The following is a 25178-nucleotide window of genomic DNA, read 5'->3' on the forward strand; positions in this document are numbered from 1 at the left end:
GCCGCAGCCCCTTGCAGCACCCTCACTGGGGCCCCTCCCGGCTCACGGGCCCCACCGATGCCAGCTACAGGGCCGACCCCAGTAGCTGAGGGTGGGGGTCTGGAAGGGCCAGCTCGAAGCAGGCCAGCCGGGGAGTGGACAGGAGGCCAGTCAGCACAGATGAGGCGGCTGAGAGTGACGGGGGGCCCGGGGCCCCTCCCAAGCCTCACGCGGCCGCTCCCTGCTGGCTGCAGGTGGGAGGTCTCAAGCAAGGGGCTGCAGGCTCAAGAACCACAGTTGGGGGGCACCTGCCCAGCTGGCCACACACAGGACGCTGGGGTGGGGGTGGGCGGGAGAGGGCAGGCGACTCCGCCCTGGCAGAGGTCCCTCGGGGAACCCCTGCTCAGGCTACTCTGGGCCCAGGGTCTCTGGGTCGGCACGTCTCCCCAGCGTCCGCTCTCAGGCCGCGGACGGTCCTGGTCCACGGCCACTCGTGGCCTCATATCTCTCCTGCCAAAGACTCAGCCAGCAGCCGCTCACTCCTGGCCTCGACACCCAGGCCCAGGGCAGTCGCAACCTTGCCCCCGGCTCAGCACGAGGTCACCGTTGCCCCTGCGCGAAAGGCCCGGCTCCCCACTGCTCGTCACGGCCCCCTCTGCCACCCGGCCAGCTCGCAAACAGGCCAGGGCGCGGGCACTGCAAGGCCAAACCCTCCGGGCTGAATTTGGCTGTGCTGAAACCACCACCCTCCAGCCTCAGGGCCTCCAGCGTGACACGTGGCCCCGACGGGAGCTTCTAGAAGCATCCACGGGCCGTGAGTGCAGAGTCCTCACCTGGGCCCTCGGCCACCACCCCGGCGAGCCGCGGCCTAGGGGTCGGTGCCCACCCTCCCAACTGAGCCGGGAGGCTGGGGTGGTGGCTGTGAGGCAGGGCTCTGCAGCGAACAGTCGCCCGCTTGTCTGGGGCTCCGTCCCCGAGGCCGGCCGGGGACAGTGGTGAGAGGGCCACACACAGGCTTATCTCGGTGCTGTTTGCTCAGCACATTCCCACACCCCCAGGGCAGCGACAACAATGCCTGCTCTGTGATTTCCCGAGTAGAGAGGGAAGCCCCTCCCAGACCCCCCACACCCCCCTCTCCGGGTCGGAGCAGGACCTGGGCACCAGCCGTGCTGAAAAGCCAGAGCCGTTCACTCACTTCAGGGCCTGAGCCACCTGCGGTGACAGATCCTGGACCACACGTGTGGCTTTTCCAGGAAACTCAGACCGAGTCACAAGTGCACACACACGGCCTCTGTGGTCCAGGCCCCGGGCGCAGCCGACTGCAACCCGGTGACATCCCCACCAGACATCCGGCTGGTGACGTCTGCCCCCCTCAGGCTTCTGGGAGGCGACCCTGGACCCCATCAAGCAAACCCCTTGCCTGCCACAAGCGCCGCCCCCTCCCCAGCCCGAGACCACAGTCCACCCGAGCTGTCCCGAGGAGTGGGCCCCCTCCAGGCGCTGGGACACAGGGGACATGCGGATGGCCGTGCGAGGGGGCCTGCTGGGAGACACAGCTGCACCCGACGTGCAGGGCGCAGTCTGGACGGAGGGGGGACGGGGTGCGGGGGGCACCCGGGGCCGCGTGTGGGAAGCTCGGGCAGCCGGTGCCAAGGCCCCGTGGCCGCGTGGGCGCCTGCTGGGGAGGGGCGGCAGGTGGGCGTGTGGCCTGACCGATGGAGGAGCTCAGGGGCCCCCGGAGGGTCCAGGAAGGGGGATGGAACGCGGGCCAGGAGAGAGAAGGGCTTGGGGCTCGATTCCACTGCAGCCCCAGCTGCAGGGGGCCCAGGGGAGGGGCAGCCCTCCAGCCCCCTCTGCCTCACGCTGCCCACCCTGGGCTGCACCCGGGCGCCAGGCCGACGGGTGGGAGGTGGTCCGGTGGCCCCAGAGCCCTGCTTCCCTGTGGCCCCTCATCTGGGTGCACATGCCTTCCTGGAGCTCCCGCTAGGTGGAGGCCTGAGGGCAGGCCCACCCCCCGTCCCTGAGGACCCCAGCCCCCACCCGTCAGCCTGCCCTGAGCCTTCACTCAGAGCAGCCCCGGGGCAGACAGACCCCCACCGAGGCCCCCCGGCAAAGCATGGCCAGCGGCCAAGGGCACCCATCACCCCCAGAACAAAGGCGGCTCTCAGCACCACCCCACCTGCAGGGACAGCCACTGAGGTTCCGGGCCAGGCCCCTGCCCACCTGGGCCCACGCACCCTAGGCCTGGGACCCCCGATGGGGTGCGGAGAGCAGCGGGGAGAGACGACAGAGAACGTCCCGCCTGCCCGCCCCTCGGCCTCGGGCCCCGCGGGCTAGCAGCTCTCCAAGAGCGCGTTCCTCTTTAAACACTATTCTACAAACTGCAATTTCTTTAGGTGAGCGCATAGCATCTTCTGTGCTTATGAGCCAGGAGCAGATGGCCAGGCAGGGCCGTGAGGTGTGGGGAGGCCCCAGACACAGATCCTCTGTGGAAGGAGCCAGGCCTCAGCACTCCAAGTCCCTGTGGGCAGAACCCTCTCAGGAAGTGGGGAGCCCCCTCCATGCCGGCCCCCCAGCCCCTACTCAGAGCCGGGATTCGCTGGAGAAGCTGGAGGATTCCGAACAACTGTGCCCCAACCCTCCCCTCACCCTGACCCGACCCTCCCCTGATTGAGACCCCCAGCTGACCCTCGCCCTGACCCCTCGCAGGGCTGGCATGTGAACTGCCCGTGGACAAGTGCCCACCAGCGCGCCCCCCGCCCCCACTTCCTGCTCCTCCAGGTGCCGCCCCAGCAGCCACGTCCTCCGCCCCGCGTGGGGGGTGTGGGCATAGCCTCTGCTCCTCTGCCTGAAGGGGCCGAGCACCCGGGGCTGGCACTAGACCCCTCCCGAGATGTGCCCAGATGGGCAGCCCTGAGCCCACCTCACCCCCGCCACGCCTGAGGTCAGCAGCTCAGAGCGTGTGGGTGCCGCATGACCAGGGTCCCAGGAGGCCAGCCAAGAAGGGGGTCTCTAGGGGTGGCCAACCAGGACACCCACGCCGGGGGGGTGGGGTGGTCCCACAAGCTCCTGGGGCCTCCAGGGAAGTGTTCATCTGAGCCCCAGGCCAGCCACACAATAACCCCCACCCAGGACCCCCAAGGGCGGGTGTTGACCTCTGGAGGTCCCTCCAAGGGTCCATTCCTCCCAGGTGGGGTGGGCCCGGCAGGCTGGCGCCGTTTCAGAGACAAGGGTCCAGGTGAGAATGGAGCCCGCCCCCCCAGCAGTGCCCTGGGGGGAGCCCAGCATCTCCCCCAGCACAGCCCAGACACGCCCCTCTCAGTGTGGCTGAAGGTGCCGGGCTGACTCCCTCACTGACCCCGGGAGACTCCTGGCAACCGCAGCTCGAGTAAACATGGGAGATGTTTGTGGGACCCCAGAGGGTGTGTGCCAGCCCCCTGCCCAAGGGGAGTAATTATGGGGCTGCTGCCCGCTCAAGAATTTTCTAAAGGCCACGTCCTGATAAAGCAGCACCGGAGATCCTGTTTGGCCGCCGTGGTGCCCTGCCGGCCGTGGCCGCTGGGGGACGGAGCGTGGGGCTCGGCGGGTGTGGCGGGCAGGCCTCGCCCTACATAAGGCGCAGGGCGCCCGCTCGGGCCGCACAGGTGCAGCCGGCCAGGTTGTGCCCTGCGGAGGCGCGGGCCCAGCAGTGACCGCTCCCGCCTCGCGCCATGCTCGGGCCACGGCTGCTGCTGCTCCTCTCCTGCGGGGGGGCCCTGCTGGGTGCCGGTGAGTGGGGGCCCGCGGGCAGTGGGGTGCCAGACCCCTCCAGGGCCCCTCCACGCGGCAGCGTCTCCAGGTCTTCTCGCTTGAGACTCGGCGGGAGGTGGGCGGGCCATGTGGACGCTGATGACCAGGAGATGGTGGGGCGGTCACCAGGAGACGACCGGCGGGCCAGGGCGGCCTGTCTCTGCTCCGTGGCCGCCCCGCTGGCCAGGGTCCACGTGTCCGCGCAGGTCAGGGGACAGGGGTCCCTCGGGACGCAGGCGTGCTGGGCGGGGGACAGTGGTGGGGCCTCAGTGCCCGAAGCCTGGCACTGGCATGCCCCACTGGGCCCTGGGTCCTGAGAGGCCTCTGGGGTCCCCAGGGGCAGCCAGAGGGCATGCAGGGGGCCTTGTGGGCACTGAAGTCAAAAGACTCAGGGAGAGAGCTGACTCCGGGGAGTCCTGGCTGCGAACAGCAAGCCCGAGGGGGGCTCTGGGCCTCGGTTTCCCGGTCTGTAATGTGGGGCAACACTCCCCTTGTGTGGCCAATGTGAGGATCAGAGAAGCGGGGGCTGGAAGGGCCGCCCCAGCCAGTCTCACCTGTCAGGCTGTGGGGACGTGGGTCCCCCTCCTCCTCCCCCAGGCCCCTCAGCCAAGCGTCCCAGGCATCACAGCCACTGCGGGCTGAGGCTCCCCCACCCCCAGCCTGGCCCTCAGAAGGGGCCAGCCCAGAAGGATCACCCCGTGGCCCGGGGGAAGCCCTTCCTGTCGGCTGACCGCAGGCACCAGGTCTGACCCCAGAGCCCGGTCTCAAGCCAGGAGAAGGCCTGCCTGCTTCGCTGCTGCCCCGCTGTGACCCTTGGCAGCCCCAGGGCCCCTGCAACCTCGGTGTGGAGCCAGGGAAAGGTGCCCGGCCTGGGGGCAGGCCGCGAGCCAGGGGGCAGCCCTGGGCCCATTCCCCCCTTACCTCCCACCCAGGGACCAGCTTTCTCACCAGGGGTGGCTCTGAGCACCCAGGACCCCTGCCCAGCCAAGGCCGCCTCCCTGGGCCCATTCCAGGCTCTGGGGACGCCCATACCTGGGTCCAGAGCCAGGGGGAGAGAAACGCCAGGAGCCAGCCAGGGTGGGTGTAGGACGCAGGGGTGGCGAGGGGCGTGGCTTTGGCGCCGTGGGGGTTCGGGCTGTGGACGCAGTGGGGTTGGGGCGGGCCGGAGTCTCTAAGCGCTGACCCCGTGCTGGCCCCGGAGGAGGCGAGAGGGAGGCCCTGCCTTCCTGGACCAGAGGCCCGGAAGCACTGGTTCCGACCTCGGGGTCTGGGGGCCGGAGACTCCAGGATGGAGGCCTCCGAGCAGGGCCCGGGCCGACCAGAATGGGCAGCGCAGGAAGGGCCGCCAAGCGTGCAGAAGGAACAGTGTGTGTGCCAGCCCCACGGGGCCCGTCCAGGGTGGCACAGGCGCTGTGGGGGCTGGTGGTGAGCCAAGAAGACGTGCCAGGGGCAGCCCCGCGTGGTGGGCGCTGCACGGGGAGGGGGCCGGGTCGCCACCCCTTCAGCCGGCCAGGGACCCCTGGTGTCACCCAGAGGGATGACACAGGCAGCCACCACGCTGACTCAGGAGTCGGTGTGGCCAGGAACCCAGTGCACCCCGAGGCAGGGGGCACAGCGGCGGGGGCAGGGGCGGGGCCCCGGGACGCACGCAGATGACCCTGCCGCCCGCCAGCACTGGGACCTCACCCCAGACATGGGCGTGCTGACGGGGGGCCCTGTCCTCGCAGGTCTGGAGGACAGCTCCTCGGTGCCCCCAGGGCTCCACAGGGTGAAGGACGCCCCCCAGACAGGTGAGGCTCACGGGCAGCCCCCGGTTCTGAGGAACTGCCCAGGGCACAGGGCCACGGCCCGGCTACACGGCGCGCGGGGCCTAGAGTCTCCGCGAAGGGAGACCCCAGCCCACCCCTCCCCGGGGGGGATGAGCTCGTCCTGCCGAGGGGGCAGGGGTCCCGCTGAACGCAGGCTAAGCTGCCACTTCACATCCCAGAGTCCAGGCCCGACAGAGGCCCACACTCCCGTGAGGCAGACCCCAGCCCAGAGCTGGGTGGGCATGGAGATGCAGGCCCCTTTCCCCACCAACCCCCGGGGGTGTCTGGAGACTGGGAGGGACCGCAGACCCTCTGCCAGCTGGGAGGACGCAGGCCTCCAAGACCCCACCGTCTCTGCAGCTCCAGACAACAAGGGCCGGTGCTCAACATGGGGGGCTGACCACTTCTCCACCTTCGACGGCCTCACGTATGACTTCTCGGGGACCTGCAACTATGTCTTGGCGGCCGTCTGCGAGGATGCCCCGTCCACCTTCAGCGTCCAGCTGCGGCGAGGGCCTGGGGGGAACATCTCCCGGATCATTGTGGAGCTGGGGGCCTCTGTGGTCACCGTGCAGGGCTCAGTCATCGCCGTCAAGGACGTGGGGTAGGCCGGAGAGCCGGGAGGGGCAGCTGGGGGCCCGGGGGCGGCCCTGACCACGGTTGCCCCTGCAGGGCGGTCAGCCTGCCCCACACCAGCAACGGGCTGCAGATCACACCCTTCGGACAGAGCGTGCGGCTGCTGGCCAAGCAGCTGGAGATGGAGCTGGTGGTCATGTGGGGTCCCGGCGCCCACCTCATGGTGAGGGCGTCAGCAGGGGTCGGGGGCTGGGCGGGGGAGCCTGGGCTTTCGAGGGGCTCGAGGACGAGCCAGTGAGAACGGGGGAGCTGGGCGGGCAGACCTGAGGAGGCGTGGCACCAGGGCCTGCCCTGTGAGCGGGCTCCGCGCCCCTGGAGTGGGCGTGAGTGGCTTCTGGGGGACGCCGGGGCCCTGCGCCCCTCCCCGCCCACCCGACGGCAGAGCCCGCCCCACAGGTCCTGGTGGAGAGGAAGTACATGGGCAAGATGTGCGGGCTGTGCGGGAACTTCGATGGCGAGAAGACCAACGAGTTTCTGAGCGAGGACGGTAGGTGAGGGCTGGCAGCCCCACTGTGGCCCGGCAAGCGTGGCGCTGACCCCGCCCTGCCCCCACCAGGCCAACTGCTGGAGCCCCACAAGTACGCCACCGTCCAGAAGCTGGACGACCCCAACGAGATCTGCGCCTACGAGGCCATCCCCAGCCCCCGGCTGCTGCAGGCAGAGCACGTGTGTGAGGCAGCTGGGGCGGGCTGCTGGGGTCGGAGGTGGGGGGCCTACCGTCGGGGTGGGGCCAGCGCATGGGTTGGACGGGGACCCAGGCCAGCGACACCCCAGCCTTGTGGGCACGTGGGGGGGGCGTGCCTTGGCCCCCGTGACCCTGCGTGGCCCTGTGCCCAGGCCCAGGCCTGCCTGCAGCTGCTGACCCTGGTCGCCCCCGAGTGCACCGTGCCCCGAGAGCCCTTCCTGCAGAGCTGCCAGGCAGACATGGCCGCGTGCGTCCAGCCCGGCCGGCACAACTGCAGCTGCGCCACGCTGTCTGAGTACTCACGCCAGTGCAGCATGGCCGGCCAGCCCGTCAACAGCTGGCGGAGCCCCGACCTCTGCTGTGAGTCCCGGGGAGCGAGCAGAGAGGGCCCGGGCGGGTGGTGGGGGCTCAGGCCGGGGGCCGCGGGCCCCTCTCACAGGGCCGCTCGACCTGCAGCTGTGGGCCAGTGCCCGGCCAACCAGGTGTACCGGGAGTGCGGCGAGACCTGCGTGCAGACCTGCTCCAACCCGCAGCATAGCTGCTCCAGCTTCTGCACCTTCGGCTGCTTCTGCCCAGAAGGTGAGGCCGCCACCCTCCCAGGACCCCCGAAAGGCGCCCAGAGCCGGGCCTCTGCCCTCCCACCCCAGGCTGGGAGCCAGGACCTTCGGCCCCAGTCGCTCCGCTGGGACTTGCCCTAGGGAGGGCTCTGCCTCACTGTGCCCAGGCTGGTCCTCACCCTCGGGGAGCAAGGCGGTGGCGGGCAGGGCCTGCCACCCAGGGGGCAGCACCCAGGGAGGGGGCAGGGCCAAGGGTGGGGGCTCTCCCGTGTCCCCGGGCCGCAGCCTCAGGAAGCCACTCTCCTGCAGGGATGGTTCTGGACGACATCTCCAAAAACCACAGCTGCGTGTCCGAGCCCCAGTGCCCCTGCACGCTCAGCGGGGTGGTCTACGCCCCTGGGGAGGTCACGACAGCCGCCTGCCAGACCTGGTGAGTGCTGAGCTGCGGGAGAGGGCATGCAGGCCGGCGGGGGGATGCTGGGGGCCGTCTGGATCACGCCTGTCACCCACAGCCGGTGCTCGGGGGGCCACTGGGAGTGTGAGGATCGGCCCTGCCCACGGCGCTGTACCCTGGAGGGCGGCTCCTTCGTCACCACTTTCGACGCCAGGCCCTACCGCTTCCATGGCACCTGCACCTACATCCTTGTCCAGGTAGGACACAGCCTCCAATGGGAGCCCCGCCACAGGCGGGGGGGGGGGGCACCGTGAGCGCCCTGGGGCCTGACCTGAGCCACCCCTTCCCCAGAGCCCCCAGCTCCCTGACGGCGGCTCGGTCATGGCTGTGTTTGACAAGTCTGGTTACTCACACTCGGAGACCTCCCTGGTCGCTGTCATCTACAAGTCCAGCCAGGTGAGGCCACCCCACCTGTGCCCACCCAGGGTCCCAGGCAGAGCCACCCCAGCTCCCGCTTCACCCTGCCTGGCCCGCACGAGTTGGGGGCTTCCCCTGCTCCCTGTAACTCAGGCCTCCTTCCCCCAGGACAAAATCGTGATTTCTCAGGACGAGGTGGTCACCAACAATGGCGACATCAAGTGGCTGCCATACAAGACTCGTATGTCCCTAACCCCACCTGGCACCCGGGGCTTCACTGAGCCAGGTCCCAAAGCAGGACACCTGCTGAGGCCCCTGTCCCCTCAGGAAACATCACGGTGTTCAGGCAGACATCCACCCACCTCCAGATGGTCACCACCTTCGGGCTAGAGCTCGTGATCCAGCTGTGGCCCGTGTTCCAGCTGTACATCACTGTCGGGCCCCAGTTCAGAGGCCAGACCAGAGGTGAGTCCCATCCCAGTCTGCCCAGGGCTGGCCCAGATGCCCCTCCCCGCCTGGCCTGGCCACCCCAGAGGAGGAGGGCCCCGCAGAGCCTGGCGCTGACCCGGCCCATCCAGCACCACAGCTGGCCCTCCCAGTGTGGTTAGGGGAGGAGGGGGCCTTGGGGAGCACAGGGGAGAACAGGAAGGAGCTGGGGCCACCCACCCTCGCCATCGGCCCAGGGCTCTGCGGCAACTTCAACGGGGACACGACGGACGATTTCACCACGAGCATGGGCATTGCCGAGGGCACTGCCTCGCTCTTCGTGGACTCCTGGCGGGCGGGGAACTGCCCCGCTGCGCTGGAGCGTGAGACCGACCCCTGCTCCATGAGCCAGCTCAACAGTGAGTGCTGCCCAGGAGGGGCAGGGTGGGCGGGAGACCCTGGCGGGCAGCTGACCCACGCCTGCCTGCCCCCCTAGAGGTGTGTGCGGAGACCCACTGCGCGGTGCTGGTGAAGAAGGGCGCGGTGTTCGAGAACTGCCACGCCACCGTGGACCCCAAGCCCTTCTACAAGGTGGGCGGGGCCGTGGGCATGGAGGGGCCCCGGGGAGACTCTCGGGGCTCCGGGCAGACGCCCATGGCCACTGTCTGCCCCGCAGAGGTGCGTGTACCAGGCCTGCAACTACGAGGAGACCTTCCCGCACATCTGCGCCGCCCTTGGGGACTACGCGCTCGCCTGCGCCTCGCGGGGCGTCCTGCTACAGGGCTGGAGGAGCAGCGTGGACAACTGCAGTGCGTGCGGGGGGCGGGGCCTCGTGGTGGGCGGGCACACTGGGTGGGCGGGGCCTGCGGGGAGGGCGGGGCCTGCGGGGAGGGCGGGGCGGGGCGGACGCGGAGGGCACCTCCCCAGGACGTGGCTCCTGTCCCCTGGCCCCCCGCAGGCGTTCCCTGCACGGGCAACCAGACGTTCAGCTACGACAGCCAGGCCTGCGACCACACGTGCCTGGCGCTGACCGACCGAGAGGCCGAGTGCCACGCCAGCGCTGTGCCGGTGGACGGCTGCAACTGCCCCGACGGCACCTACCTGAATCACAAGAGCGAGTGTGTGCGCAAGGCCCAGTGCCCGTGCCTCCTGGACAACCACGGGCTCATCCCGGCCGACCAGTCCACCGTGGTCAACGGGGTCGTCTGGTGAGCAAGGGCTCCGGAGGGCAGCTGCCCGGCCGGCAGCCCCGCCCAGGCGGCGCTCACCCAGCCCCTCTCCCACAGCCACTGCATCAACGGGCGGCTGAGCTGTCCAGCACGGGCTCAGATGCTTTTGGGTAAGTGGCTGTGGCCGAGGCTGGCGGAGCTGGACTGCGGGGGCCTTGGCTCCTCTGTGCCCCTCACCCCGGGCCCCTTGTCTCTGCAGCAACCTGCTCGGCCCCAAAGACGTTCCAGTCCTGCAGCCAGTCCTCGGAGGACAAGTTTGGGGCGGCCTGCGCCCCCACCTGTCAGATGCTGGCCACTGGCACCCCCTGCGTAAGGCTGGGTGGAGCGAGGGGCAAGGGCGCTCCTTGGAGAGCAGACCCCACTGCCTGAGGAAGCCAGGGACGCCCTGGGGCGGACATCCCCACGGTGGACGTCCGCAGCTTCTTGGTCCATGAGAGGATTCCCACAGACCCTTCAGGGATGGCAGGCTGCACTCCATCCCACCCACCCCAAGATGCGTGTGACCGACGGCCTGGCCGCCAAGCGTGCTTCTCTGTGGGTTCCTTGAGGCTTGAGGCCTGATGACTGAGGGCCCAGCCACTTGGGAAGGGGCCAGAGCAGCCCAGCCCCTAGGGGTGGGGTGGGGCAGCTTTGATAAGAGAAAGGCCCAGAGCAGGGTGCACGCAGGGAGGGGTCTGGGAAAAACGCAGTGGGGGGGGTCTTAGAAGGGCCCAGGGCTGTAGTGGCAGCAAGTGGGGCCACGTCCAGGAGCCACTGACCCTCCTCCCACAGGTGCCCACGAAGTGTGAGTCCGGCTGTGTCTGTGCCAAGGGGCTCTATGAGGACGCCAGTGGGCAGTGCGTGCCCCCCGAGGAGTGCCCGTGCGAGTTTGCGGGCGTCTCCTACCCCCGGGGCGCTGAGCTCCACACCGACTGTAAGAGCTGGTGAGCTGCAGCCACACCCGCAGACCCTGGTGGCCCAACTGTCGTCAAGTGCTTGGGGCGGGCAGGGGCCCCGCCAGCCCACAAGGTCAAGGTCCTGTGGGGTGCGTGTGCCCAGGTCACCCCCCAAACTCCAGGACACCCCGCTCCTTCCACAGCACCTGCGTGAACGGGACGTGGTCCTGCCGGCAGAGCGCCCACTGCCCGTCCACCTGCAGCCTCTATGGGGAGGGCCACGTGGTCACCTTTGACGGGCAGCGCTTTGTGTTTGAGGGCAACTGCGAGTACATCCTGGTCACGGTGAGTGTGTGCCAGGCCACGGGGGCCGACGTGGGGCTGGGGGCCACGGGGCCAGCTTCTCAACACCCCTTCCCCACAGGACGGCTGCAATGCCAGCGACGTGCAGCCCACCTTCAAGATCCTGACAGAGAATGTCGTGTGCGCGAAGTCGGGCGCCACCTGCTCGCGGGCCATAAAGATCCTCCTGGGGGTGAGCAAGCAGGCGCCTCCCCAGCTGCTCCGGGGCCCAGAGCCCACCACTCGGGGCCCTTGCCGCCCTCTGCCCCGGCCTCCACGTCCACACCATGCCGCAGTGTCCCCCAGAACTGGACAACGGTGCAGCGGGGAGGGTCTCCCCCAAGCCTGACCCTCAGCCCTCAGCAGATTCCAGGGTGCCCTGGGACCTTCTCCCAAGAAGGCTCTAGAGGGCAGGCCCCCAGGCCAGGAGAGCTCGGGCCGGGAGGGGGAGCCCCGCAGCACTGGGCTGCTGCCCAGGACACAGGCAGCCTGTGACAGCTGCGCCCCCCAGGGCCTGTCCATCGTGCTGGCAGACGCCAACTACACGGTGAGCGGGGAGGACCCCGGCGTGCACTTCCGGGTGAAGGCTGGCTCCCTGAACCTGGTGCTGGACGTCACCATCGGCAGTGCGTACAACCTGACCCTCACCTGGAACAAGCACATGACCGTCTTCATCAAGGTTGCCCGCACCTCCCAGGTACCGCTGCCCGCCCTGCGGCCCGGGGGTGTGGGGAGCCCCTGCCTGCTCGGCACCTGACACCGGCTCCCGCAGGATCCCCTCTGTGGCCTGTGTGGCAACTACAATGGGAATATGAAGGACGACTTCCAGACACGCAGCAAGTACTTGGCATCCAGCGAGCTGGAGTTCGTGAACTCCTGGAAGGAGAGCCCTCTGTGCGGCGACACCACCTTCATGCTGGACCCCTGCAGCCTCAACGCCTTCCGTCGCTCCTGGGCTGAGCGCAAGTGCAGCATCATCAACAGCCAAACCTTCGCTGCCTGCCACAGCCAGGTGGGCCCCGCCTCACCCCGCCCCACCAGCGCCAAGCAGTCAGGGAGGGTCAGCGGGGGAGCCCAGCTCCCACCTGACCCCGAGGGCCGCCCACAGGTCTACCGCCTGCCCTACTATGAGGCCTGCGTGCAGGACACATGTGCGTGTGACACTGGCGGGGACTGCGAGTGCCTGTGTGACGCTGTGGCCGCCTACGCCAAGGCCTGCGTGGACAAGGGCGTGTGTGTGGACTGGCGGTCCCCCGACTTCTGCCGTGAGTCCTGCTCCAGCCCTCCAGCCTCTCCGGGGCTGTGGCTGAGCTGCCCAGCTGCGGCGCTTCTCCAGGATGGGCAGCGGGCCGTGCCCAGGGAGGCCTTGCAGAGGGACCCTGAGCCCGGGGGACCCTGATCCCTGAGGGACCCTGAGCCCGGGGGTACCCTGAGCCAGAGGGACCCTAAGCCCTGGGGGACCCTGAGCCCGGGGGGACCCTGAGCCAGTGGGACCCTGAGCCCGGAGGACCCTGATCCCTGAGGGACCCTGAGCCTGTGGGTACCCTGAGCCCTGGGGACCCTGAGCCCAGGGGAACCCTAAGCCTAGAGGGACCCTGAGCCTGGGGGGAAACCTGAGCCCAGGGGAACCCTAAGCCTAGAGGGACCCTGAGCCTGGGGGGACCCTGAGCCCGGGGGGACCCTGAGCCCAGGGGTACCCTGAGCCCTGGGGGACCTTGAGCCCGGGGGGACCCTGAGCCCTGAGGGACCCTGAGCCCTGGGGGACCCTGAGCCCTGAGGGACCCTGAGCCCAGGGGTACCCTGAGCCAGAGGGACCCTGAGCCCGGGGGACCCTGATCCCTGAGGGACCCTGAGCCCGAGGGTGCCCTGAGCCAGAGGGACCCTAAGCCCTGGGGGACCCTGCGCCCTGGGGACCCTGAGCCCAGGGGAACCCTAAGCCTAGAGGGACTCTGAGCCCAGGGGTACCCTGAGCCAGAGGGACCCTGATCCCTGAGGGACCCTGAGCCCGGGGGGACCCTGAGCCAGAGGGACCCTGAGCCCTGGGGGACCCTGAGCCCGGAGGGACCCTAAGCCCGGGGGGACCCTGAGCCAGAGGGACCCTGAGCCCGGGGGGACCCTGAGCCAGAGGGACCCTGAGCCCGGGGGGACCCTGAGCCCGGGGGGACCCTGAGCCAGAGGGACCCTGAGCCCGGGGGACCCTGAGCCAGAGGGACCCTGCGCCCTGGGGACCCTGAGCCCAGGGGAACCCTAAGCCTAGAGGGACTCTGAGCCCAGGGGTACCCTGAGCCAGAGGGACCCTGATCCCTGAGGGACCCTGAGCCCGGGGGGACCCTGAGCCCGGAGGGACCCTGAGCCCAGGGGGACCCTGAGCCAGAGGGACCCTGAGCCCGGGGGGGTCCCTGAGCCAGAGGGACCCTGAGCCCAGGGGACCCTGATCCCTGAGGGACCCTGAGCCCGGGGGGACCCTGAGCCCGGCTCTGCCACTGATGGTGTCCCTCCCCCCAGCCGTGTACTGTGACTTCTACAACACGCACACGGAGGTGGGCGGCGAGTTCCAGTACACCCAGGGGGCCAACTGCATGTGGCGCTACCAGCCATGCCTCTGCCCCGCATGGCCACAGAGCATCCCGGACAACATAGAAGGTTCGGGCGTGGAAGGGACGGGAGGAGGGCGGCCTGCAGCGTCAGGACCACTGACAGACGGGATGGGGGCCTGATGGTGGGGACCCTGACAGGCCCTCCGGGAGGGCCGAGGCCAGGGGAAGAGGGACGTCCGGCTCGGGACTGAGGTCTGGCCATTCTCTGCGTGCACCTCTCAGGCTGCTACAACTGCTCCCAGGATGAGTACTTCGATCACGACACGGGGACGTGTGTGCCATGCAGTAAGCTCAGCCACTGCCCGCAAGCCCCCAGCCCTCACAGAGCTCCCGGCGAGCCCCTGTGCACCCCGTGCCCTGGGACACAGCCAGACACACAGGGAAAAGGATCAGCCCTTGCCTCCCCCCGCAGACATCCACTCTCTCAGCCTCTGGTCACAGGGCATGCCCAGGCCTGCTGAAGAGTGTGGGTGCAGGGCAGGGACTGCCTCGGGGTTCAGCAACAGGCAGCCGGGGGCACTGACCACCACCTACAGCGACCCTGGGGCAGCACCCAGCCAGCCCTGCCAGTCCCTGCCAGGCCCACCATGCCGACGGTGGGGGTGGGGTGGGGGAAGGATGGAGAGAAGGGGTCCTGACACTTCCACGGCAGCTCCAACCCCCGGGTTCCTGACTCAGACCCTGGGGACACAGGCAAAGGCTGTGCAGGGCCTCCTTGGGTTGGGGGGCAGGGGGGCAGGGAGGCAGCGCTCCTGACCGGCCCCCCTCTTGCAGTGCCACCGCCCAGCACGCCGGTGCCCACAACAGGTGACTGCACACACACGAGGTGTCACGGTGACACAAGCTCTTCCCTGGGCTCTCCCGGCTCTACTCCGCGGGACGGCCCAGCCAGCCCGCCTGTGTCTGTCCACTGGGGCAGCAGCTGGGCGCGCGGGTGTGGGGGGCAGGTGCACCTGGGGGAAGGAGTCAGACCGGAAGGGCAGGCAGGCCCCAATGCCCAGCCACCAAGCCCCGCGGGGCCTCCTGCCCAGCCCAGGGGGCTCGGGAGCCCAGCAGGGAAGAGGGGGCTCCTCCCCAAGGGCGTGCAGGGGCAGCTGCCTACCCCCAACAGCAGCAACGCATGTCCCCCACAGGCTCGCCTGCCACAGAAACCACGCCAGCCATGGCCAGCACCACGCTGACCCCCAGCACTGGGCTCAGCTCCCCACCACCACCCACAGTCCCCACACAGACGCCCAGCCTCCTGGCCACGGCCACGGCCTCCTCCTCCACACAGACAGGGACAGCCCCAACCACCCAGACACAACCGGCGGTCTCCTTGGAGGGTGAGGCCCAGGCGGGGGCCCGGCGGTGGGTGAGGAAGCTCCCGGGGGCGTGTGGGTGGGGCTGACGGGGACACCGGGCCGTCCCTGCAGAGTCACCTCGGAGCACCTCTGCTGTTACCACCCGAGCCACATCCACAGCGGCCCCCACGGCCACTCAAAGGTCCACAGCCACGGGCCCTCCCGTGACCTGGGCCACCACGCGGCCCCCAGGGCCCTCCCTCAGCACCGCCACGCAGTCCACAGCTCGGGCCACGGCACGCACCACCGCAGCCTCGCCAACTCTGGCAACGTCAGGAACCGCCACACGGCATCCCACAAGTAAGCACGCCTCCACCGCCTGTCCCTGCAGAGGGGCCTCCGCGGGGCAGCCCCTGTGTCCAGCCTGAGCCACTGGGCCATGTGGAACAGCGCGGCCGTGGGCGACCCCTGTGACCATGGGCCTAAGGTGGGGGCAGCCCGCCCAGCTCATTACACTCCTCTCTGCACATCTCCCACACCAGCGGACCCAAGCAGCCTTCCCCCACGGCCACCCTCACCGAGGGAATCCACAGGCCTCAGCCAGGGCTCCAAAAGGCCTCTAAGCCAAGCACAGGCCCCAACTCGGAGGCAGGGCCACCAACTCCCCATGCCCCTGAGAGCAGGAGGGAAGAGGAAGCGCCTGCCAGAGGCTGGGGCATAGGAGCCCACCCTGAGAGTAGGGCTGCTAGGGAGGGACCCCAAAACCCACTGCAGACATTCAGGATGCAACAAGGGCCCACAGACAGTGCCGGGACAGGGGGCTGGGAGAGGAACAAGAGTCATTCAGAAAGCTGCTGGACACCCCAGCAGGCACCCAAGAGCCACAGGTGACGAGACCAATGCAGAAGGTGTGGGTGACCCCAAAGCAGGGTAACAAGGGGGAGGGAGTGAAATGACGTCCCTGTTTTCAACAGCATCCTCAACACATCGATGGACCCCCGAGACCCCCATCAGCCAGGAGACACAGCGCACGGAGCCCTCATGGCCCCCAGAGAGCACCACAGGGCCCAGCACAGCACACACCAGCCTGCGACCAACGGCCCCCACCAGTCACAGCACACAGGCTGCCCACTCCACGGCCACGCCCCCTGGGCCAGAGCCCCCCTTCACTGCTCACTCCAGCACCATCCTTTCGCTTCCTGTCCCCACCACATCCCAGACAACAGCTCCACCCACGGCAACACTCCTCCAGACCACCACACCCTACCCAACCCCATCACCTCCAAAGACCCTTCCCATCCACGTGTCAACATCGGCCACCTCCTCGGTGATGCCAACCGCTCACCAGGTCATCACCCTGACCGAGTCCCACACCACCCTCTCCACCACAAGGCCAACTGGCACCCCTTCTCCATCAACACACACCCCAGTCACAGAGACACTGCTCACAGCCACGTCACTGACAACCACCACCACAGGAACTATCACACCCAGAGCCACGCCACTGACAGAGACCACCACACCCACAGCCACACCACTGACAGAGACCACCACACCCACAGTCACACCACTGACAGAGACCACCACATCCACAGGCACACCACTGACAGAGACCACCACATCCACAGCCACACCACTGACAGAGACCACCACAGGGACCACCACAGCCACAGTCACACCACTGACAGAGACCACCACAGGGACCACTACACCCACAGCTACACCACTGACAGAGACCACCACAGGGACCACTACACCCACAGCCACACCACTGACAGAGACCACCACAGGGACCACCACACCCACAGTCACACCACTGACAAAGACCACTACACCCACAGTCACACCACTGACAGAGACCACCACAGGGACCACTACACCCACAGCCACACCACTGACAGAGACCACCACAGGGACCACCACACCCACAGCCACACCACTGACAGAGACCACCACAGGGACCACTACACCCACAGTCACACCACTGACAAAGACCACCACACCCACAGCCACACCACTGACAGAGACCACCACAGGGACCACCACACCCACAGCCACACCACTGACAGAGACCACCACAGGGACCACCACACCCACAGTCACACCACTGACAAAGACCACTACACCCACAGTCACACCACTTACAGAGACCACCACAGGGACCACCACACCCACAGTCACACCACTGACAGAGACCACCACACCTACAGTCACGCCACTGACAGAGACCACCACAGGGACCACTACACCCACAGCCACACCACTGACAGAGACCACCACAGGGACCACCACACCCACAGCCACACCACTGACAGAGACCACCACAGGGACCACTACACCCACAGTCACACCACTGACAAAGACCACCACACCCACAGCCACACCACTGACAGAGACCACCACAGGGACCACCACACCCACAGCCACACCACTGACAGAGACCACCACAGGGACCACCACACCCACAGTCACACCACTGACAAAGACCACTACACCCACAGTCACACCACTTACAGAGACCACCACAGGGACCACCACACCCACAGTCACACCACTGACAGAGACCACCACACCTACAGTCACGCCACTGACAGAGACCACCACAGGGACCACCACACCCACAGCCACACCACTGACAGAGACCACCACAGGGACCACTACACCCACAGTCACACCAGTGACAGAGACCACCACACCCACAGTCACACCAGTGACAGAGACCACCAAATCCACAGGCACAACACTGACAGAGACCACCACATCCACAGCCACAACACTGACAGAGACCACCACAGGGACCACTACACCCACAGTCACACCACTGACAGAGACCACCACGCCCACAGTCACACCACTGACAGAGACCACCACAGGGACCACTACACCCACAGTCACACCACTGACAGAGACCACCACACCCACAGTCACCCCACTGACAAAGACCACCACACCCACAGTCACACCACTGACAGAGACCACCACATCCACAGGCACACCACTGACAGAGACCACCACACCCACAGCCACACCACTGACAAAGACCACCACAGGGACCACCACAGCCACAGTCACACCACTGACAGAGACCACCACAGGGACCACTACACCCACAGCTACACCACTGACAGAGACCACCACAGGGACCACTACACCCACAGCCACACCACTGACAGAGACCACCACAGGGACCACCACAGCCACAGTCACACCACTGACAAAGACCACTACACCCACAGTCACACCACTGACAGAGACCACAACAGAGACCACCATACCCACACCACTGACAAAGACCACCACACTCACAGCCACACCACTGACAGAGACCACCACAGGGACCACTACACCCACAGCCACACCACTGACAAAGACCACCACGCCCACAGTCACACCACTGACAGAGACCACCACAGGGACCACTACACCCACAGTCACACCACTGACAGAGACCACCACACCCACAGACACACCACTGACAGAGACCACCACACCCACAGCCACAACACTGACAGAGACCACCACACCCACAGTCACACCACAGACAGAGACCAGCACACCCACAGTCACACCACTGACAGAGACCACCACATCCACAGGCACACCACTGACAGAGACCACCACACCCACAGTCACACCACTGACAAAGACCACCACAGGGACCACCACAGTCACAGTCACACCACTGACAAGGACCACCACACCCAGAGTCACACCACTGACAGAAACCACCACACCCACAGTCACACCACAGATAGAGATCACCACAGGGACCACCACAACCACAGTCACACCACTGACAAAGAACACCACAGCCACAGTCACACCACTGACAGAGACCACCACACCCAGAGTCACACCACTGACAGAGACCACCACAGCCACAGTCACACCACTGACAGAGACCACCACACCCAGAGTCACACCACTGACAGAAACCACCACACCCACAGTCACACCACAGATAGAGATCACCACAGGGACCACCACATCCACAGTCACACCACTGACAAAGAACACCACAGCCACAGTCACACCACTGACAGAGACCACCACATCCACAGTCACACCACTGACAGAGACCACCACACCCACAGTCACACCACTGACAGAGACCACCACACCCACAGCCACACCACTGACAGAGACCACCACACCCACAGTCACACCACTGACAGAGATCACCACGTCCACAGCCACACCACTGACAGAGACCACCACATCCACAGGCTCACCACTGACAGAGACCACCACAACCACAGCCACAACACTGACAGAGACCACCACAGGGACCACTACACCCACAGTCACACCAGTGACAAAGACCACCACGCCCACAGTCACACCACTGACAGAGACCACCACAGGGACCACTACACCCACAGTCACACCACTGACAGAGACCACCACAGGGACCACTACACCCACAGTCACACCACTGACAAACACCACTACACCCACAGTCACACCACTGACAGAGACCACCACAGGGACTACCACACCCACAGTCACACCAGTGACAAAGACCACCACGCCCACAGTCACACCACTGACAGAGACCACCACAGGGACCACCACACCCACAACCACACCACTGACAGAGACCACCACAGGGACCACTACACCCACAGCTACACTACTGACAGAGACCACCACAGGGACCACTACACCCACAGTCACACCACTGACAAACACCACTACACCCACAGTCACACCACTGACAGAGACCACCACAGGGACCACCACACCCACAGTCACACCACTGACAGAGACCACTACACCCACAGTCACACCACTGACAGAGACCACCACAGGGACCACCACACCCACAGCCACACCACTGACAGAGACCACCACAGGGACCACTACACCCACAGTCACACCAGTGACAGAGACCACCACACCCACAGTCACACCAGTGACAGAGACCACCACATCCACAGGCACAACACTGACAGAGACCACCACATCCACAACACTGACAGAGACCACCACAGGGACCACTACACCCACAGTCACACCAGTGACAGAGACCACCACACCCACAGACACACCACTGACAGAGACCAGCACACCCACAGCCACAACACTGACAGAGACCACCACATCCACAGGCACACCACTGACAGAGACCACCACACCCACAGCCAAACCACTGACAAAGACCACCACTGGGACCACCACAGCCACAGTCACACCACTGACAAGGACCACCACACCCAGAGTCACACCACTGACAGAGACCACCACAGGGACCACTACACCCACAGCTACACCACTGACAGGGACCACTACACCCACAGTCACACCACTGACAGAGACCACCACAGGGACCACCATACCCACAGTCACACCCCTGACAAAGACCACTACACCCACAGTCACACCACTGACAGAGACCACCACAGGGACCACTACACCCACAGCCACACCACTGACAGAGACCACCACAGGGACCACTACACCCACAGTCACACCACTGACAGAGACCACCACAGGGACCACCACACCCACAGTCACACCACTGACAGAGACCACCACAGGGACCACCATACCCACAGTCACACCACTGACAAAGACCACTACACCCACAGTCACACCACTGACAGAGACCACCACAGGGACCACTACACCCACAGCCACACCACTGACAGAGACCACCACAGGGACCACTATACCCACAGTCACACCAGTGACAGAGACCACCACAGGGACCACCACACCCACAGCCACACCACTGACAGAGACCACCACAGGGATCGCCACACCCACAGTCACACCACTGACAAAGACCACTACACCCACAGTCACACCACTGACAGAGACCACCACAGGGACCACCACACCCACAGTCACACCACTGACAGAGACCACCACAGGGACCACTACACCCACTGTCACACCACTGACAGAGACCACCACACCCACAGTCACACCACTGACAAAGACCATCACACCCACAATCACAACACTGACAGAGACCACCACATCCACAGGCACACCACTGACAAAGACCACCACAGGGACCACCACAGCCACAGTCATACCACTGTCAAGGACCACCACACCCAGAGTCACACCACTGACAGAGACCACCACAGGGACTACTACATCCACAGCTACACCACTGACAGAGACCACCACAGGGACCACTACACCCACAGTCACACCACAGACAGAGATCACCACAGACACCACTACACCCACAGTCACACCACTGACAGAGATCACCACAGGGACCACTACACCCACAGTCACACCACTGACAGAGACCACCACAACCACTGGCACACCACTGACAAAGACCACCACAGGGACCAGCACACCCACAGTCACACCACTGACAGACACCAGCACCACCACAGTCACGCCACTGACAAAGACCACAACAGAGACCACCACACCCACACCACTGACAAAGACTACCACAGAAACCACCACAGCCACATCACTAACAAAGACCACCACAGAAACCACCACAGTCACACCACTGACAAAGACTACCACAGGGACCACCATACCCACAGCCCCACCATTGACAAAGACAACAGGGACCACTCAAGCCCAAAACTCAGTCAGCACAGTAACAACCTCCACAGCCCCAATATCACACTCTACTTCAACCATCCTCCCTGTAACCACTTCTCCACCACTCACTACTATCTCCCTTACATCTACCAGTAGAGGCACGGGGACACCCGTGACACACACCACAACAGCCACCCCCACTGGGCCACACACTGCACTCACCACTCAGTCCAGTGCCACCTTTTCTGTCCACGCCACCTCTCACACAAGAGCTCTGCCAACAGGAACATCCTTCCGGACCACCACCCCCCACTCCACCCCATCACATCCAGAGACCCTTCCCATCCATGTGTCAACATCTGCCACCACCTCGGTGACGCCAACCTCTCACCGAGTCACTACCCCAACTGAGTCCCATGCTACCTACTCCACCACAAGGCCGACTGGCACCCCAACGCCACTGACACACATCCCGGTCACATTCACGGCACCCACATCCATATCCCCACTATTAACAACAATAGGGACCACCACACCCACAGCCTTGCCACTCACAAAGACCACAACAGGGAGCACACAAACCCAGAGCTTGGTCATCACGGCCCTACCAAAAAGTTCTAGCTTCAGCTCTCCATTATCTTCTCCAACTTCTCTAAACCCAAGCCAAAGTCCTCTAACCACTTCTGTTTCCGTGTCGACTCTTCCACATGAACACTCTTCTTCCAGTATCTTGAAACCCTCCTCCTTACCCACTATTTCCTCTTCTTCTTCTCATGTGTCCTCGAACACCTCTCCTTTTATATCATCTTCCCCTTCACCTTCTGCAGTTTCCACTTCACACAGCATCCCAACTGTTAGTTCAGCTCCACAGAGTCCCTCCCCCTCTGCACCTCTGACTGTATCACAAACAGCCTCCCTGTCGACCAGCCCCTCTTCCCCAGCCACCTCCACACCCATCAGGTCCTCCCTCTCACCTCCATCATCTCCCACCCTGTCCCCTGTCCCCAGTTTTAGTACCATAGTCCTATCTACACCCCGGACCACAGCCAGCAGCCCCACTTCCTCCGTTCCATCTTCTCAGTCCACCACCTCACAGTCCACCTCTCTCACCACCCAAACCCCCACCCAGGGCCTCCTGTCTTCTACCCTGGGGGTGACAGCCATCCCAAGTTCCCCAGCCACCAACCTCACCACCAGACAGCCGAGTACCACCGGGCTGCAGACTACCGTGTTCCTGACCAGCTCTATCACTGCACACGGAAGCTCCTCCTTTCCCACCACCGGGTCTGTGTCCACTGAGAGCCAGTCCATCTCCTCTCTTGCCACATCTCTTCCCAGCCCTGCAGGTGAGTGACATCTCTGCATCCCCCTCATGACCCACGGGGCACACTTCTTCTCAGCCTTGTCTCTGCGCTCCGGACAACACTCTGGGTCAGTCCCACTGGATCTCCGCCTTTTCTTACCCCCTCACACCTCCTGATGATGGAGGTGCTCTCTCCCGATCCCTGCTGCGCCCCATCACGCCTTGCCCGCACCCACAGTGGCTGGTCCAGCTCTCACAGCAAGTGTCTTTCTTCCCCCTAAAGCTATCACTTGCCCTGCCTAGGGATGGTCAGGTGGCACAGGACAATGAGTAGACTCGGGGTCACGCATAACCAGGTGGAGCCACAGCCACAGCCTCTGACCAGCCCTGGCGTGCCACTCTAGGTCTCTGAGCTCTGGTGCTCCAGCTGCATCCTGGGGGTGTCTAGAAGGACAGGGTCACACCTCCCCCACCCTCCCCCTCCATCTTGTCCTCTGCTGTATGCTGCTCTCATGTCCTCTGGGCCTCTCCTCAGCCTTTCTTGGCCAGGTCGCAGTGAACTCCAGCCTGGCCAGCCACCCCCAGGGTGCAGAAAGTACACACACACCTCACTTCAGGTGCCTGCCAGGGCTGAACTGGAACTAGCAGCTGGGGGTGCCCATGCTCCAGGCTTAGCACCTGCCCAGGTCTCAGCACTGCAGGTGCCTCCAGCTCTGCTCTGCCTTCCTGCTCAAGAAACCCTGTCCTCCAGGGATGCCTCTCCCTTGCATGGCATGCATCCCCTGGACCAGACTCCTCTCACACATCCCCAGGCTTCCCCTAGTGGGACTTCCACCACTCCAGAATGGCACTGAAAAATAGCATTTTCTCTTGTGGGACAAGGACTGGGTCGAGGCTGCCTGGGAGGAGGAGACCCAGAACATGGGATGAAAGAGCAGGAGCAGGAGATTGAGGGGAGGAGAGCTGGGAGCAATGGGAACCACAGGGAAGCATCCAGAGCTCTGTCCCCACCAAGCCTCTCACCTCACCTCCAGTAGAAAAGCAAGGTAGGCAGGGCTTGAAGCCACAGGGAGGCCCTGCAAGGGGGCAGGTGGGAAGGCGAGAGAGACTGTCCAGTCTTCCCTTTTTCACTCAAGTCCCACAGTAGCAGTTCTCTGACAGGCACCCAGGACAACTCATCATTATAGCCTGTCCACTGGGATACGCAGGGCAGAGCTCACAGCCGGGTCCACACCTCGCCCCACCCCTAGTAGCACAGACCGCTGCAGGGAGCTCTTGTGATATCATCTGTTCCTGTGGGGTACACTGACACCTACCCCATCCCTCTCACAGGTACTGAGACCAGTAGACCAGAAACACCTCCACCCACAGGTGGGTGTTGGGGCAGGAGGGAAAGTGGTGAGGGCGGCTGGGAGCTGAGCATGGCTCCACCAGGGCCGGGGCTGGAAATCTGCCTCATCCTCAGAAACCCTTGACCTTGAGGGACTCCCAATGTAGCCAATTTTCAGTAAGAAAAAACACAACGAGAGACTTAATATCAGGCTTTGTTTCCACACAAAGCTGTGAGGTCTGACCTCAGTGGGGCTCAGACAAGGGGAGATGGCCCGGGGCCCAGGGTGGGGGCCCAAGGAAGACACCACTGTGGGCAGGAGAGAGCTGGCAGGTGCCCATATGGTCCCGTTCAGATCATGTAAGCAGTCAGGCAGCTGGCAGCCTTCCCTCGGTGGAGCCAGCACCACCCGCTGTGCCACACAAAAAGGGGATTAAAAACCCGCATCCTAGAGCCAGGTATGTCAGCTCCTGCTCTCGAGGGGGCCAGGTGCAGAGCCCCAGAAGTCACGCCCCGGGGTCGCTGTCTGACGCCCGCCTCTCCGCGCCCAGGGGCCTGCAGCGTGAAAGAGTCTGATGAAGAAGTCACTTACCAGGGGTGCACGGCCAACATCACGGTGACCCGCTGCGAGGGTGTGTGCACCTCCTCAGCCAGGTGAGCCATCGGCCCTGGGCAGTGTCCTTCCGGGTCTGGGCTGGGCAGGGAGCGCACCCGGCCCGACAGAAGCACTTCTCACAGAAGAGCTCCCAGCCCGGCAGCGTGCTGCCACCTCGTCAGGTCACCCTGGCCCACACACAAACACCTGTCTGCGCCACACCTGCTGGGAGCGGGGGAGCTCAGAAACGGGAGCCAGCCCCTCCCTGAAGGCCCAGGCTGGAATCCTGGCACCACCTCTCTGAGGGCCCGGGAGGGGCACCCTGAGGCGGCTGCCCTAACACACGCTCCCACCACCACTCCTCTGCAGCTTCAACACCAACACCATGCAAGTGGCCACCACATGCAG

The 25178-nt window shown here is 65.3% G+C and overlaps 2 protein-coding genes across 2 annotated transcripts; one reads left to right on the forward strand and one right to left on the reverse strand.

Moving 5' to 3' along the window:
* The first annotated feature begins 3689 nt into the window (after window positions 1-3689).
* On the forward strand, window positions 3690-15381 carry MUC6 (mucin 6, oligomeric mucus/gel-forming). Its single transcript, XM_065937102.1, has 30 exons — window positions 3690-3747; window positions 5496-5558; window positions 5937-6180; window positions 6249-6375; window positions 6609-6699; window positions 6769-6878; window positions 7050-7257; window positions 7354-7476; window positions 7764-7884; window positions 7967-8105; window positions 8200-8304; window positions 8434-8506; window positions 8593-8730; window positions 8949-9110; window positions 9188-9282; window positions 9368-9500; window positions 9650-9899; window positions 9978-10030; window positions 10120-10229; window positions 10692-10843; window positions 10999-11140; window positions 11220-11330; window positions 11649-11834; window positions 11910-12149; window positions 12246-12402; window positions 13643-13780; window positions 13957-14019; window positions 14509-14541; window positions 14868-15084; window positions 15150-15381. Exons 1-30 carry the CDS (start codon window positions 3690-3692, stop codon window positions 15379-15381), a joined length of 4074 nt encoding a protein of 1357 aa, XP_065793174.1.
* Window positions 15382-16358: 977 nt separating this feature from the next.
* LOC136169316 (cellulose-binding protein A-like) lies at window positions 16359-21533 on the reverse strand. Its single transcript, XM_065937103.1, has 4 exons — window positions 19898-21533; window positions 17435-19711; window positions 17066-17350; window positions 16359-16981 (listed from the first exon to the last, which is right to left on the reverse strand). The coding sequence occupies exons 1-4, from the start codon at window positions 21531-21533 to the stop codon at window positions 16359-16361; spliced, it is 4821 nt and encodes a 1606-aa protein (XP_065793175.1).
* Between the last annotated feature and the right edge of the window lie 3645 nt (window positions 21534-25178).

The sequence above is a fragment of the Muntiacus reevesi genome, chromosome 5 (assembly GCF_963930625.1).
Source record: "Muntiacus reevesi chromosome 5, mMunRee1.1, whole genome shotgun sequence".
Classification (NCBI taxonomy): Eukaryota; Metazoa; Chordata; class Mammalia; order Artiodactyla; family Cervidae; genus Muntiacus; species Muntiacus reevesi.